Raw genomic sequence first — 14,685 nt, forward strand, 5'->3', positions numbered from 1 at the left:
TATTGTCAATACATACAGTAGCTCTCCTAACATACATTTATTTATGGATATTAGTGTGATATAAGGAGCCTTCTTGTCTTGCCATCCCCAGGGGTCATCAGGACAGCCCTATCTAACATGGACAGAGAGGCCAGGGAGCGCTACTCTGTGGTGGTCCAAGCCAAAGACATGGCTGGCTCGGTGGGTGGGTTGTCAGGCTCCACCACCATCAATGTCACACTGACAGACGTCAACGACAACCCTCCCAAATTCCCCCAGAGTATGTACACAGACGTCTGTTTGTTTGTTTTTCTACCTCACTGTTTGTCCTTAGATATTCATTCTCTACTGTAATAAAACATCGGATTTAAACAGCACTATATCAAATGCTGTATAGGTTTTATAACACTACGATGTTTGTACTGTAAGTAATGCAACATAGAAATAGAATCTTAGAATCAGTGATTTCTGTGTACTGCACAGACAAATGTTACTTTTAAATAAAACTCCACAAGGTGCATCTTATAGTAGATGTTTTGCTAATGCAGGGGTGGCTGTAAGCGATACAAACATGATGTATGATGTAGTGTGCGGATGGTTGTTGAGTTGCAAGCAGACAGGAAATGTGATTAATTGACCCATTTATTCACATTTACATCTTGATGGTATGCATGAACAGTGGGCTAATTACTTCTCCATCTACTCATAAATGCTTTATCATTCATGCCAAGATAATAACTTCTTGCTTATTCATGTGCTCATCCCATTACAGAAAACTACCAGCTGTACGTTCCAGAGTCTGCTCAGATTGGAAGAGCTGTGGGTAAAATCAAAGCCACCGATGAAGATTTGGGCGTCAATGCAGAGATGAGGTACAGCATAACCAATGCAGAGGGGAAGGTCATGTTCTCCATCACTACAGACACTGACCAGAAGGAAGGCATCATATCACTAAGACAGGTACTGTTGAGATGCGCAACTTCATTTTCCAGCTAAAATGAAGCCATCTGTGGTTGTGCTTTATGTTACAGTTCTGTTGGTGTTTACTGAGAAACCACAAGGTAATATGATAATTATATATAGTAATTACCTAATAAATATGCTTTTTATTTATTTGGGATTAATTAAAAGAAGTAATACCATTACATACCCTTAGGCCACACTAATGCTAATTGTGTTAATACTATGAGTAAGTACCCATTGTTACCACATGGGCTGTTCTCTCAAATACCAACGGAAGCAGGACCGGAAACAAAGCACGGCTTTAAAAACAGGGTTGGTTGTCGGTTTCCTCCGCAGCCTTTGAACTATGAGAAGAGGAAAGTCCACACGCTTCACATAGAGGGAGAGAACACTCACCTGGATTCCCGCTTCTCCCACCTGGGCCCCTTCAAAGACACCACCACTCTCCGGATCATCATTGGAGACGTGGACGAGCCGCCTGTCTTCTCCATGGACTATTACATCATGGACGTGTACGAGAACTCCCCTGTGGGAACAGAGGTCGGCACAGTGATGGCTCAGGACCCTGACAGTACCAAAAGCCCTATAAGGTAAAGGACATGCGTGGGGCGGCCATTTTGTTGGACTCCAAAACACCATCACAAGATTCAAAGCTTCGACCTTTGCATGTTGAAAGTCAGATGTTTTTTTGATATTCAATTAAATTCAAACAACTTTATTTCATTAATTCTATTTTAATTGTTCCCTCTCCTACATGTAGGTATTTTGTAGACCACAGTGAAGAGGAGCAGGTGTATTTCACCATTAGTGTGAATAACGGGGTGATCAAAACCACCCGGAGTCTGGACAGAGAGGATGTGGCCTGGCACAACATCACTGTGATGGCATCAGAGGTTGGTAAGTAACATAACACACAGCGGAGGATCCTTATCTAGGAGTCATCTTACCTTAACATCATTTTGCTTTTAAATAACGATGACTTCATTATGACTTTCAACATGGAGGATACAATATGCTTATGACACTGCACGAATGCATTTAACGATGTCACTTTAATCATATGTATCAACATTAAACACATGGCTCTCGGAAATGAACAGCCAGCAGTGCCTTGTGGGATTGATGCGGGGCTGCATGTGTAACATCCCAGTGTGATGCTGAAGGTGGTCGAGTCAATCAATTCTTCTTCTCCCTCTCTTTTTCCACTGACGCTTATCTAAGCAATTACTCTTTCCTTTACCCTTTTCTGCACAATAGTGTTCAGCTAATGGACTGAACTAGCCATCGATAAATGCCAGCCGACACTGTGCTGATTGTGTTAAGTCACCTTAATTAATGGGAAAACCAGTCCGCACCTTTCTGGAGATTGGTGTGTGTTAATGAGGGATTCATGACATGCATAAACACTATACATATAGTACATAGTGTATATTAGCAAAGGGTCACTTGTAATGTCCTGGGTGCTAGCTATATGTATATTAAGTGAGACAAACTACTGTGCAACCACACAGCATGTCTCTGTTACATTCTGCCTACTGCTGTAGCTTGGGGTTAGTACGTCTCCTGTCATGACTCTAGTTGTTGGTTGGTGGTCGTTGTGGCTGTAATTTATGGATGCGTGAAATGGGAAAATATGATTTATGTATCCCACGTTTAATAGGAACATGATTTCTCTGTGCAGCGTCAGGGAGTGTAGTGTGCTGCCAGGCAGCAGAAGTTTAGTTGAGTGACCGGGTCACCTTTCAAAGAGAATTTACACTTCACCTGGCAACATGGCCAACCTCAGGAGACAGACTAACATGAGATATACAAATGGATGGAGGCTCAGTGGGGATGTGACCTTAATTGATGGAGAGATACTCTGAGAAAAAAGGGATGTACAGTACATCAGTATGAGTGCTTGGCATGAACCCTGGACAGAACAATATATAGGCCTATAACAATGTCTTGAAAATACCATGCCATGGCTTGGGACATTGTTAACTTATTTTTACATTTGTTTTTGTATTTATTATGGATCCCCATTAGCTGGTGCCAAGGCAGCAGCTACTCTTCCTGGGGTCCAGCAACAATTAAGGCAGTAATTGACATAGGGGGTTAAAATATACAATATAAAAGTGTTCTATTTAATTCCATGGTTTTATACATGTTGATCTTTGTTTGTTTGTTTGTTTGTTATTCTCAGACAATCCCAGTCTCGTCAGCCATGTTCCTGTAACAATCCAGGTGCTGGATGTAAATGACAATGCGCCCTACATAGCAAGAGACGATGAAATCATTGTGTGTGAAAGCTCCAGGCCAGGACAGGTGAGTATCTTTCACTTTCACCTCCCTCCCTCTTTCCCGCTCTTTTCCACTTTACGCCCTCTCTCTTCCACCTTCTCTCCCATGAACTGATATTCCCCCTTATTCAACTATGTTGTCTTTTAAAACCTCTTATCACGCACATGCATGCACTCACACACATTCTCACACACACACACACACACACACACACACACACACACACACACACACACACACACACACACAAACCCTCTCTGCCTTTATTTTGTGTTTGACACCATCAGGAATGGATTTATCTGTGGTGCTGCAGACTTTTGCAGCCTCTTGAACCTATAAATTATTCAGCATGTACCAATGTCTCCACAAGCAGATAGGAGCTGCATTAAGCGCAACAGAGACGGATTGCAGAAAATGTTTATCATCTCTCATTCATATTTGGCCCGTGTCCAGCCAACCACGACTGCTCAGATTCATATCGCAATAGCATTCTCTCTTCATATTTTCCCCCATTGAATGAAGATTACTAGACAGACTGCAGCATATAATCAGTTAGCTGGCTAAAGGCGACAGATGATGCATGCTAAGATGACATGTCGAGGGGCTTTTTCAAACACTGTCACAAATTACAGTATCTTCAATGATCTTTCGGAGAATTTGACTTGATTTATAGTAAAATGTGCTGTTATGTTCATCGAAAGGAAAGAAATTATAATTTTGTTTAGAACTAGTTGTTTTGTTAGGGAGACATACAATGATTCATATAGCCTCTTGACTGCAAATTCTGTATTTCAAAGGATTCCCGTATTACTGTACGCTACCACAAGTTCAGGAATGCCTCTTATAGACTGACAATGCTATAGCACGTGAGAGTGTGTAGGTAGCCAGGTTAGGATCCAGTATAATTGGTGCATTGTCCATATGAGAATTTTTAACTCACAGCCGGTAGAAGTCAACTTCCTTCAATGAGCTGACAAAATATCAGGAACAGTCCTCTTGGAGACAGGTCATATCCACCACCTCTGATCTACACTTCTGGCTGGAACAAGGCTGCATGTGAAATAATGGCACATGTCCTCATGGAATGGCAAACAGAAAGGGAAGGAGGAAAAACACATGTACTGATCGATAGTCATTACTATAATATAATAACAATAATAATAATAATAATAATAATAATAATAATAATAATAATAATAATGGGCAGTGACTTTCTTGACTTATTCCTATTATATTTAGCTCCTAATAGAGCAAAAGGCCTCTATACAAGCAGTACATGATGTACTGTATATACATACATGTGACGTAAAACGTTTTTCACCCCCATTTTCCTCTCCCTCTCATCCCCTCACTCCTCCCCCTCTTCTCTGACAGGTGATCCAGACAGTGAGACCATCAGACATGGATAACTTTGCAAATGGACGCTTCTCCTTTGCTCTGCCAAGTGATTTTCCAGTCAATCCTAACTTCACCTTGAAGGATAACGAAGGTAGGCTGGTTACTGTGGCTTTCTGTAGCAATTTAAAAATGTACACAGCATTTTGTTGAACCGCCACAAAGGATACAGTGAGAGAAAAAAGTATTTGATTCCCTGCTGATTTTGTACGTTTGCCCACTGACAAAGAAATTATCAGTCTATCATTTTAATGGTAGGTTTATTTGAACAGTGAGAGACAGAATAACAACAAAAATATCCAGAAAAACGCATGTGAAAAATGTTATAAATTGATTTACATTTTAATGAGGGAAATAAGTATTTGACCCCCTCTCAATCAGAAAGATTTCTGTCTCCCAGCTGTCTTTTATACAGGTAATGAGCTGAGAATAGGAGCACACTCTTAAAGGGAGTGCTACTAATCTCAGTTTGATACCTGTATAAAAGACACCTGTCCACAGAAGCAATCAATCAATCAGATTCCAAACTCTCCACCATGGCCAAGACCAAAGAGCTCTCCAAGGATGTCAGGGACAAGATTGTAGACCTACACAAGGCTGGAATGGGCTACAAGACCATCGCCAAGCAGCTTGGTGAGAAGGTGACAACAGTTGGTGCGATTACTTGCAAATGGAAGAAACACAAAAGAACTGTCAATCTCCCTCGGCCTGGGGCTCCATGCAATATCTCACCTCGTGGAGTTGCAATGATCATGAGAACGGTGAGGAATCAGCCCAGAACTACACGGGAGGATCTTGTCAATGATCTCAAGGCAGCTGGGACCATAGTCACCAAGAAAACAATTGGTAACACACTACGCCGTGAAGGAATGAAATCCTGCAGCGCCCGCAAGGTCCCCCTGCTCAAGAAAGCACATATACATGCCCGTCTGAAGTTTGCCAATGAACATCTGAATGATTCAGAGGACAACTGGGTGAAAGTGTTGTGGTCAGATGAGACCAAAATGGAGCTCTTTGGCATCAACTCAACTCGCCGTGTTTGGAGGAGGAGGAATGCTGCCTATGACCCCAAGAACACCATCCCAACCGTCAAACATGGAGGTGGAAACATTATGCTTTGGGGGTGTTTTTCTGCTAAGGGGACAGGACAACTTCACCACATCATAGGGACGATGGACGGGGCCATGTACCGTCAAATCTTGGGTGAGAACCTCCTTCCCTCAGCCAGGGCATTGAAAATGGGTCGTGGATGGGTATTCCAGCATGACAATGACCCAAAACACACGGCCAAGGCTACAAAGGAGTGGCTCAAGAAGAAGCACATTAAGGTCCTGGAGTGGCCGAGCCAGTCTCCAGACCTTAATCCCATAGAAAATCTGTGGAGGGACCTGAAGGTTCGAGTTGCCAAATGTCAGCCTCGAAACCTTAATGACTTGGAGAAGATCTGCAAAGAGGAGTGGGACAAAATCCCTCCTGAGATGTGTGCAAACCTGGTGGCCAACTACAAGAAACGTCTGACCTCTGTGATTGCCAAAAAGGGTTTTGCCACCAAGTACTAAATCAAATCAAAATCAAATCAAATCAAATGTATTTATATAGCCCTTCGTACATCAGCTGATATCTCAAAGTGCTGTACAGAAACCCGGCCTAAAACCCCAAACAGCAAGCAATGCATGTGAAAGAAGCACGGTGGCTAGGAAAAACTCCCTAGGAAAAACTCCCTAGAAAGGCCAAAAACCTAGGAAGAAACCTAGAGAGGAACCAGGCTATGAGGGGTGGCCAGTCCTCTTCTGGCTGTGCAGGGTGGATATTATAACAGAACATGGTCAAGATGTTAAAATGTTCATAAATGACCAGCATGGTCAAATAATAATAATCATAGTAGTTGTCGAGGGTGCAACAAGCACGTCCGGTGAACAGGTCAGGGTTCCATAGCCGTAGGCAGAACAGTTGAAACTGGAGCAGCAGCACGGCCAGGTGGACTGGGGACAGCAAGGAGTCATCATGCCAGGTAGTCCTGAGGCATGGTCCTAGGGCTCAGGTCCTCCGAGAGAAAGACAGAAAGAGAGAAAGAGAGAATTAGAGAGAGCATATTTAAATTCACACAGGACACCGGATAAGACAAGAGAAATACTCCAGATGTAACAGACTGACCCTAGCCCCCCGACACACAAACTACTGCAGCATAAATACTGGAGGCTGGGACAGGAGGGATCAGAAGACACTGTGGCCCCATCCAATGATACCCCCGGACAGGGCCAAACAGGCAGGATATAACCCCACCCACTTTGCCAAAGCACAGCCCCCACACCACTAAGTCATGTTTTGCAGAGGGGTCAAATACTTATTTCCCTCATTAAAATACATATCAATTTATAACATTTTTGACATGCGTTTTTCTAGATTTTTGTTGTTGTTATTCTATCTCTCACTGTTCAAATAAACCTATCATTAAAATGATAGACTGATCATTTCTTTGTCAGTGGGCAAATGTACAAAATCAGCAGGGGATCAAATACTTTTTTCCCTCACTGTATGTGTATGGACAGATATTTGTGGCAGATACTCTGGATTGTCATTGCTAACACAATCATATCTAGTGGTGTTTGTTGTCAAACAGTTACCCCCATTTACACTTTCTCCTCCCTGGAGATGTTTTAATATCAAATGGAAGGACCTGCAGTTGTGTTTCCTTGGTAACAGCCAATGTTTTTTTTATCTCTTCCTCATTTTAGCTTAAGGCTCCTTGGCTGAATTCAGAGAGAACACTGTTATGTTATTTTTTCCTTGTCTGAAAACCCAATTGCTCCTTTGGCAGATCAGGGAGAATGTCGAGATTAAGGTAGACTTCCAAGACGGATCACAGCAATCAGGATGATGCCAGACAGAGGAAGTGAGCTTCCACTGAGTTTTGTATCAGTGCTCTGTGTTCTTTGTGGTGGTGTAGCCTAGTACTTGGTTTTTATCTTCTCACCAAATGGCTCTATTTTCCCTCAGGCGCTTGTTCAGTGAAACCACATTTCCACTGAAGTGTCATGAGGCCTATGTTTACACATACAGGAGCACCAGGTAGTACTCCTCGGATAGAGCTAAAAGGAACACAGCTGCTCCAGTGCACTGATTGGGTGGAAGTAGGAAGTACATTAGCTCCCTCAGGCTGTGTGGAATCTTTGCCCTCAGAACAACCTCAATTCGTTGGGGCATGGACTACAAGCTGTCAAAAGTGTTCCACAAGGATGTTGGCTCATGTTGACTCCAATGCTTCCCACAGTTGTGTCAAGTTGGTTGGATGTCCTTTGGGTGGTGGACCATTCTTGATAGACACAGGAAACTGTTGAGCATGAAAAACCCAGCAGCGTTGCAGTTCTTGACACAAACCGGTGCACCTGTTACCTACTACCATACCCAATTCAAAGGCACTTAAATCTTTTGTCTTGCCCATTTACCCTCTGAATGGCAAACATACACAATCCATGTTTCAACAGTCTCAACACTTAAAATTCCTCCTTTAACCAGTTTCTTCCTCTTCATCTCCATTGATTGAAGTGGATTTAACAAGATATATAAATAAGGGATCATAGCTTTCACCTGGATTCACCTGATCAGTCTATGTCATGGAAAGAGCAGATGTTCTTAATGTTTTGTGTACTCGGTGTGCTGTGATAATATCTGGACGATTTCCTGCTGTTCACCAGCTGATAGACATTATTTATTTAGCCAGAAATGCCTTGTGAATGCAGTAGAATCTTACAGACATCCAGCAGCTTACTCTCCAGTGAGGTTGTGTTAGAGAGAGAAATAATTATCTCTGATTTTCTCTGCTGTAATCATAATAATTTGGAGGAAGAAAAAATCTTGGAGGTGGCTTTATATTCTATTGTCTCCCAAGTGGAGGATGAATGAGAGATATTGTCTCTTTCTTGTTTACCTGTTTCCTTGCGGTGGGCAAAGAGATAAAGTAATGAATTTTGACTTGAAGCCTTTGGGCCAGGGCCCCTGCATGCTAATTGGAATCCTATGTAAATGAACGCTTCCTCCTATGCACCTTCCCATGGGCTCGCTCTGTTGGAATACATTTGTTGATATCCCGAATGATGCAAGGGTTGACCACCCCCCCCCACCTCTCTTCTCCTGTCTCTTACCATCCCAAGTGACATGCTTTATCATGGCTCTGTGTTCCTGGGGGAAAATGAATCTGCATTGTGAAAACGCGGGCCGTGATTGTGCATACAAATGCATGGCTCTGGGCCGTGAAAATGGAAAATCTGCTGGAGCCTCTTCAGAATGAGAAATGCTGTCGCAGCTGCTGTGCTGGCCTGGATAGAGTACTTTTGGCAAGTGTTAATAAAGCCTGAAGAGGCACTCGCTATCTGTTCCCAGTCCTTTCTTATAGATAGCAGCGGGAATGAGTGGAGAACTATGGGCATCCTCTACAATGTTGGAGAACACTCCTCATATCTCAGGGAAAGGTTGTGCTGGTTTTCTGTATTTTTCTGTTCTCTGTTGTTGCGTATGTGATTTCAGAAGTAAAAACAGGTCATGGTCAGTTCCCTTAGATGGTGTATTTTGGGAAAGTATATCAAAGGATAACCTAAATAAATACAAATGTATACCAAACATAAGGAGCCCCTTCTGAATATTGAATTGCACCCCCCTTTGCCCTCAGAACAGCCTCAATTCATTGGGGCATGGACTCTACAAGGTGTCAAAAGTGTTCCACAGGGATACTGGCTCATGTTGACTCCAATGCTTCCCACAGTTGTGTCAAGTTGGGTAGATGTCCTTTGGATGGTGGACCATTCTTGATACACACAGGAAACTGTTGAGTGTGAAAAACCCAGCAGCCTTGCGGTTCTTGACACAAACCAGTGCGCCTGGCACCTACTACCATACCCTGTTCAAAGGCAGTTCAATCTTTTGTCTTGCCCAGTCACCCTCTGAATGGCAAACATACACAATCCATGTCTCAAAAGTCTCAAGGCTTAAAAAATCCTTCTTTAACCTGTCTTCTTCTCTTCATCTACACTGATTGAAGTGGATTTAACAAGTGACATCAATAAGGGATCATGGCTTTCACCTGGATTCACCTGGTCAGTCTATGTCATGGAAAGAGCAGGTGTTCTTAATGTCCTGTACACTCAGTGTGGAATAGAATGTATCATATTACCCAATTTCTTTAATGAATCTAAAGAAAATGTGTGCTCTGTTTGTGTTGTTCTTTGGCTTTAACGGAAAAATACTCTGCATTTGGAGTCATGTATCAAGTCTTATAGTGGCTTTTTGTCAATACAATACATCCAGTGTATTTTCAACCTCTTGTCATTCCACTCCAGACAATACTGCCAGCATCGTGGCACGGAGGCGTCAGTTCAGCCAGGCGGAGCAGGATCTCTACCAGCTTCCTGTGGTTGTCAGGGACGGGGGGGAGCCCGTCCTGAGCAGCACCTCCACCCTGACCCTCCGGGTGTGTGTCTGCCAGAGAGGAGGTAGCAGCAGCAGTAGCAGCAGCAACAGGGTGAGGGCCTGCCAGGTCCCGGCCTTCCTCTCCACAGCTGGCCTGAGCACCGGGGCCTTTATCGCAATTCTGCTTTGCATCATCATCCTGCTGGGTAAGAGACAAGAGAAGTGGAAGGAGGTGGGAGGTAGGGGGCACGTAGAGGAGACGAGATGGGAGAGAGAAAGAGAGGGAGGGAGAGAAAGGGAAAGAGAGAGACAGAGACCGTGAGAGAGAGGAAGCTCTATCTTGCCTTGAGGTAGAAATAATGAAAGGCTTCACACCAGCTGAGGGAGTACCTCTGGCTGATTTGTTTCCAGCAGCAGAAGGCCACAAGTCCACTCTCAAATCACTTTGCAGGTCGTTGCCATCAGAGAATCAGGTGTGTGTTTTGAACCTTTAGACTGGTGCAGTGTAATGACATATTGTAAGTTGCTGTGGTCTTGTCCCCTCTCCTCTGACATGTCCTGTACTGTAGCCATCGTGGTGCTATTTGTCCTCCTGCGGAGCAAAAAGGGCAAGAAGGAGCCGTTGATCATCTCTGAGGAGGACATCCGGGAGAACGTGGTCACCTACGATGACGAGGGCGGGGGCGAGGAGGATACGGAGGCGTTTGACATTGCAGCGCTGCGGAACCCTGCCGGGGCAGAACAGAGGAGGCTGCGGCGGGAGGTAAGGTCTGGGGAGGAGGGGTGGCTGGTGGCCTGCGGGCCCCAGAGCCCGTCCCTTGTGCTGCTCGACACAGAGGACATGCACCACGTCATCAGACAGAGAGTAGTAGACGCTGACAAGGACACCAGCGGACCGCCCTATGACTCCCTCCAGACGTACGCGTATGAGGGCTGCGGCTCCCCCACGGGGTCAGTCAGCTCTCTGGGGCTGGCCCAGGTCCTGCCCCCTGAACTCAGCTACAGTGACCTGGAGGACTGGGAGCCGGAGGGCCACATGCAGGCCAGACTGTTTGGGACAGAACTCTCTGAGACAGAACAGACCATAACCCCCTAATGTAAAACATCTCTCCTCTTCTAACCAGTTTAAGGTTAACCTAGCGATACAAAGCTATTTGAGTTGTACAACTTGTTCCTTTTTTTGTGTGGAATTGAATGTCATTTAACACTGGTCTCTGTCAAGTGGAGTGGAGGAAACTATTTAAACATTTTTAGAAAAGCAAATCATGAAGTTGGTATAAAAAAAAAAAATGATTTTCCCAAGTGTATATTTTTATTGATGAATAAAGTGCAGTGATTTCAGATAATTGAATTTATGTGCAAGTCTTGTGTCATATTGTATAATGTGTCTGGTCCCATAGGAGTCTCCTTTGTACCGTTGTGGTAAGTATCTGGGTCAGTATTCATAAAGCAACTCAGGAGTGCTGATCTCACGTCCTCTCTGTCCGTATGATTGTAGTCATTATGATCTAAAAGGCAAAACTGATTCTAGATCAGCACCCCAACTCTGAGACGCTTTATGAACACGGACCCTGTTCTTGTCATTGTGCTTGCTGACCCCACAGTCTTCAAGTACTACAGTAACCTTCCAAGGTCTTTCAACTCTTTTTTTAAGTTAACCAATATACATTTGTGTACGAAAAGAAAAACTACATCACAGGAGCAGATAAACTTTTAATTGGGAAACAACACAATTCTATGAATGATAATTGGATCCAAATGCTTTGGTGTACAGCTTTTTATTTCGGCACTGGGATTTATAAACCAGTTGTGAAACGGTCTTGTTTCCTGCTCAGACTTGATCAATTCCCACGAGAGCCCGGCTCCATAAATAAAGGAACAATAAACTGTTCCTTAATGTCTTTATAATAACAGGCGATGAGGGGAATCTCATTTGAATTACAGACAATATGAATCAATGTTAAACTTTCTGATGATACACATGAAACAGGAAGAATGATCATCAATTCAGAGCTCATCCATTTACTCACACCATGTCTTATATATCCTATTGAAATGATAACGTGTGACTCCCACGTCTATCACGTCTTTGAATATGACAGTACAGCCATACAGTCCAGAACACCATTCCACACCCACCTACAATAATACACGTACAATATATTCTGCATTGCAAACATTCTTATTGTGCCACTTATTCACAGCAAGGTAATTAGGGGAGATGTTTGTGTACTTATTCCTTTTTGAAAACAACTGTGACCCCAACATAGATAATCATTCTGTTGCCATAGTGGTGGTGAAATGATGAATAATGCATTACTATATAATTGCATTCTATCGGAGAAGGATGTTTAAAGGCTATGGAGGGTAAATAGCATCTCTGCGGCCACCATAACAAATTTGATTACTTACGTCCCACAAAGGAAAAAGGAAACCCACCCAATGAACTGTTATGACAATTTGGTTTTAAAGTTGTGGGATCAACAGAGCCAATGATAAAAGGAAAATCCTGGTAAGTCCCAGTGAATATATTCAAATACATCCTGCATCTCAGTGTTATCTGATGCTATATACTCCCTCATGAATTAATGATTGTATTAATTTGGCCATTAAAAATACATACAGCTGTTACAGTTAGAGACTACATAATAGTTGTCATCGATTGGATGTTGGCGTGTTATCATTCAATATCGAGGAGAAACAAAACAAATACTGTAGCTACATGTAAAAAGCATACCTATGTTTTATTTCAGTATGTCCATCCATCCCAATGACGATAGTAGAATGAAGCCCCCATACCAGTCATCTACTGTACCCTCTCTCCATAAAACATGAAAGCAAACTGTGTGATTTGGACTTAACAACCAATGCTAATGCTAATCTTAATTAGCATTCAAGATACTGACATTTAGGAAGTAAACATAATTATTGCAGGAAAGAATGTACTTTTGCTCGTTTTCACCCAGCTTCCCTGCCATACAACAGCTCTAGTGGCTGTTTCATAAGCTCCAATCAGTATAAAAGTATCCATTATTTTAATAGGCCTACTGTTAAATAATTAATGTAGAAAATAAAATCTGAAGCCAAAACAAATGTTTAGCTTGATAAAGGCAAGGTGTTACAAATCCTATAGAAATTCACTTCTGCATTGAACAGAACTTGTCATTGTTGCCACAAGCTTAAAATAGTCAGAGTTTCTGAGTTTGTTTACCTAGGGGAATTTAGAAATGCATACTGCTTTACAGCACCTGTCACTTTACCTCCCTCTCTCTCATAAGACTAGCTACTGTTGCTCCTGAATCCTGTCTGGCTGAAAAAATATGAAGAATTTCTATCATTTTCTTTCAGACTGCGCTGTACGCTGTAGCTACACACCCTCCTATTGTGCAAAATTGATTAGACGTGCTAATAGCTACAAAAGTAGACCGTAAACGAATGCAGAATGTCACATGGCGTTTGATCCCCCTCTGCATAAATAGTTGGGGGAATTAAACAGTGATGAGCTGTTCTACTACACAGACCATGGCCGGTGTGCTGTAATCTCCCATGCTGCGTTTGACAGCAACAGCGGTGCAGGAGCTAAGGCATAGACATTCTCCATGCTCTGATAGACATGACTGCTGGTATCAGACATAATGAACTACATAATTGGCCATCATTATTGATGGATGAGAGGGAAACACTATCCTTCTCTGGAGATACAGGGGTGGTCACTGTGTCTTGGGGAATGTTGTGTTTCTCCATCATTTTGTTGAACAACTGACAGAACCACCTGAAAAGATGTGGTATATTAAGCTATAATTCATGAAAATTAACATTTATAATGATCATGTCTTTCTATGATCTAATAAGACACACTTACGTGGAATGACTGTGTTCCTAACTGAATACAGTGGTGGAAACTAGGCAGCAGGTAGCCTAGCGGGAGCATTGGGCCAGTAACTGAAAGGTTGCTGGTCTAACTAGGTGAAAAATCCTTCGATGTGCCCTTGAACAAGGCACTTAACCCTAATTGTTCCTGTTCCGTCTGCTAAATAACTAAAATGTACAAATGCAAAATTAAATAATTGGGTCTGGCCCACCATTCCAGACAAAATATGTTGCTGTTAAATGTTGACTCTGCCATGCCATCAGTCTTCAGCGAGGTAATTCATTTCAGGATTGTTTGTATTCCAACCGTCATACTCAATCTGTGAATTCCATTCATCAACACCCACATTCCTTTCCTCATCATATGGAATACCCTGGGGTGGGCTGTTTGAAGCACAAATGGACCTCATGATCTTGACAAGTTTGACACCGCAGTAAACCTTTGCATAATCCTCACACATCCCTAAGGCACCCTGGCTGAGGAAAACATCTATCGATACCATAAACACCATCTGGGTGGGCAAGATGTTTCTGCTGTATACATATTTTCAATGATCAAAGTAGAATGTACAGAAGTGCAAAAAAGGATACGAGCCACTAAGATGCACTATTCGGGATGTGCACAATTTTATCTCACATAATTAAATATTTTTGCAGCAGCATGTGCAGTCAGGGATCATATTAGTGCTATTTCTCATGCTCAACTTCTCCAATGAAGTTATTGCAGATCTAGGCGAGGGCAATAGTTCAAATTATCTGCACATTGTTGATTACAGGGAATCCTTAGGTAGG

The 14,685-nt window shown here is 42.8% G+C and overlaps 1 protein-coding gene across 1 annotated transcript in view; it reads left to right on the plus strand.

Annotated features, from left to right (window-relative positions):
* The window catches only part of cdh18a (cadherin 18, type 2a), a 37,288-nt gene extending 25,910 nt beyond the window's left edge, over nt 1-11,378 (plus strand). Inside the window, exons 4-11 of the mRNA XM_014140420.3 lie at nt 92-259; nt 752-939; nt 1,279-1,532; nt 1,703-1,839; nt 3,128-3,249; nt 4,600-4,714; nt 9,954-10,229; nt 10,593-11,378. Of these exons, the coding sequence (XP_013995895.1) occupies nt 92-259; nt 752-939; nt 1,279-1,532; nt 1,703-1,839; nt 3,128-3,249; nt 4,600-4,714; nt 9,954-10,229; nt 10,593-11,119 (1,787 nt within the window). The 3' untranslated portion in view covers nt 11,120-11,378. The remainder of the gene's footprint in view (nt 1-91; nt 260-751; nt 940-1,278; nt 1,533-1,702; nt 1,840-3,127; nt 3,250-4,599; nt 4,715-9,953; nt 10,230-10,592) is intronic.
* The last annotated feature ends 3,307 nt before the right edge of the window (nt 11,379-14,685 follow it).

This window comes from Salmo salar, chromosome 14 (genome assembly GCF_965601325.2).
Source record: "Salmo salar chromosome 14, fSalSal1, whole genome shotgun sequence".
Taxonomy (NCBI): domain Eukaryota; kingdom Metazoa; phylum Chordata; class Actinopteri; order Salmoniformes; family Salmonidae; genus Salmo; species Salmo salar.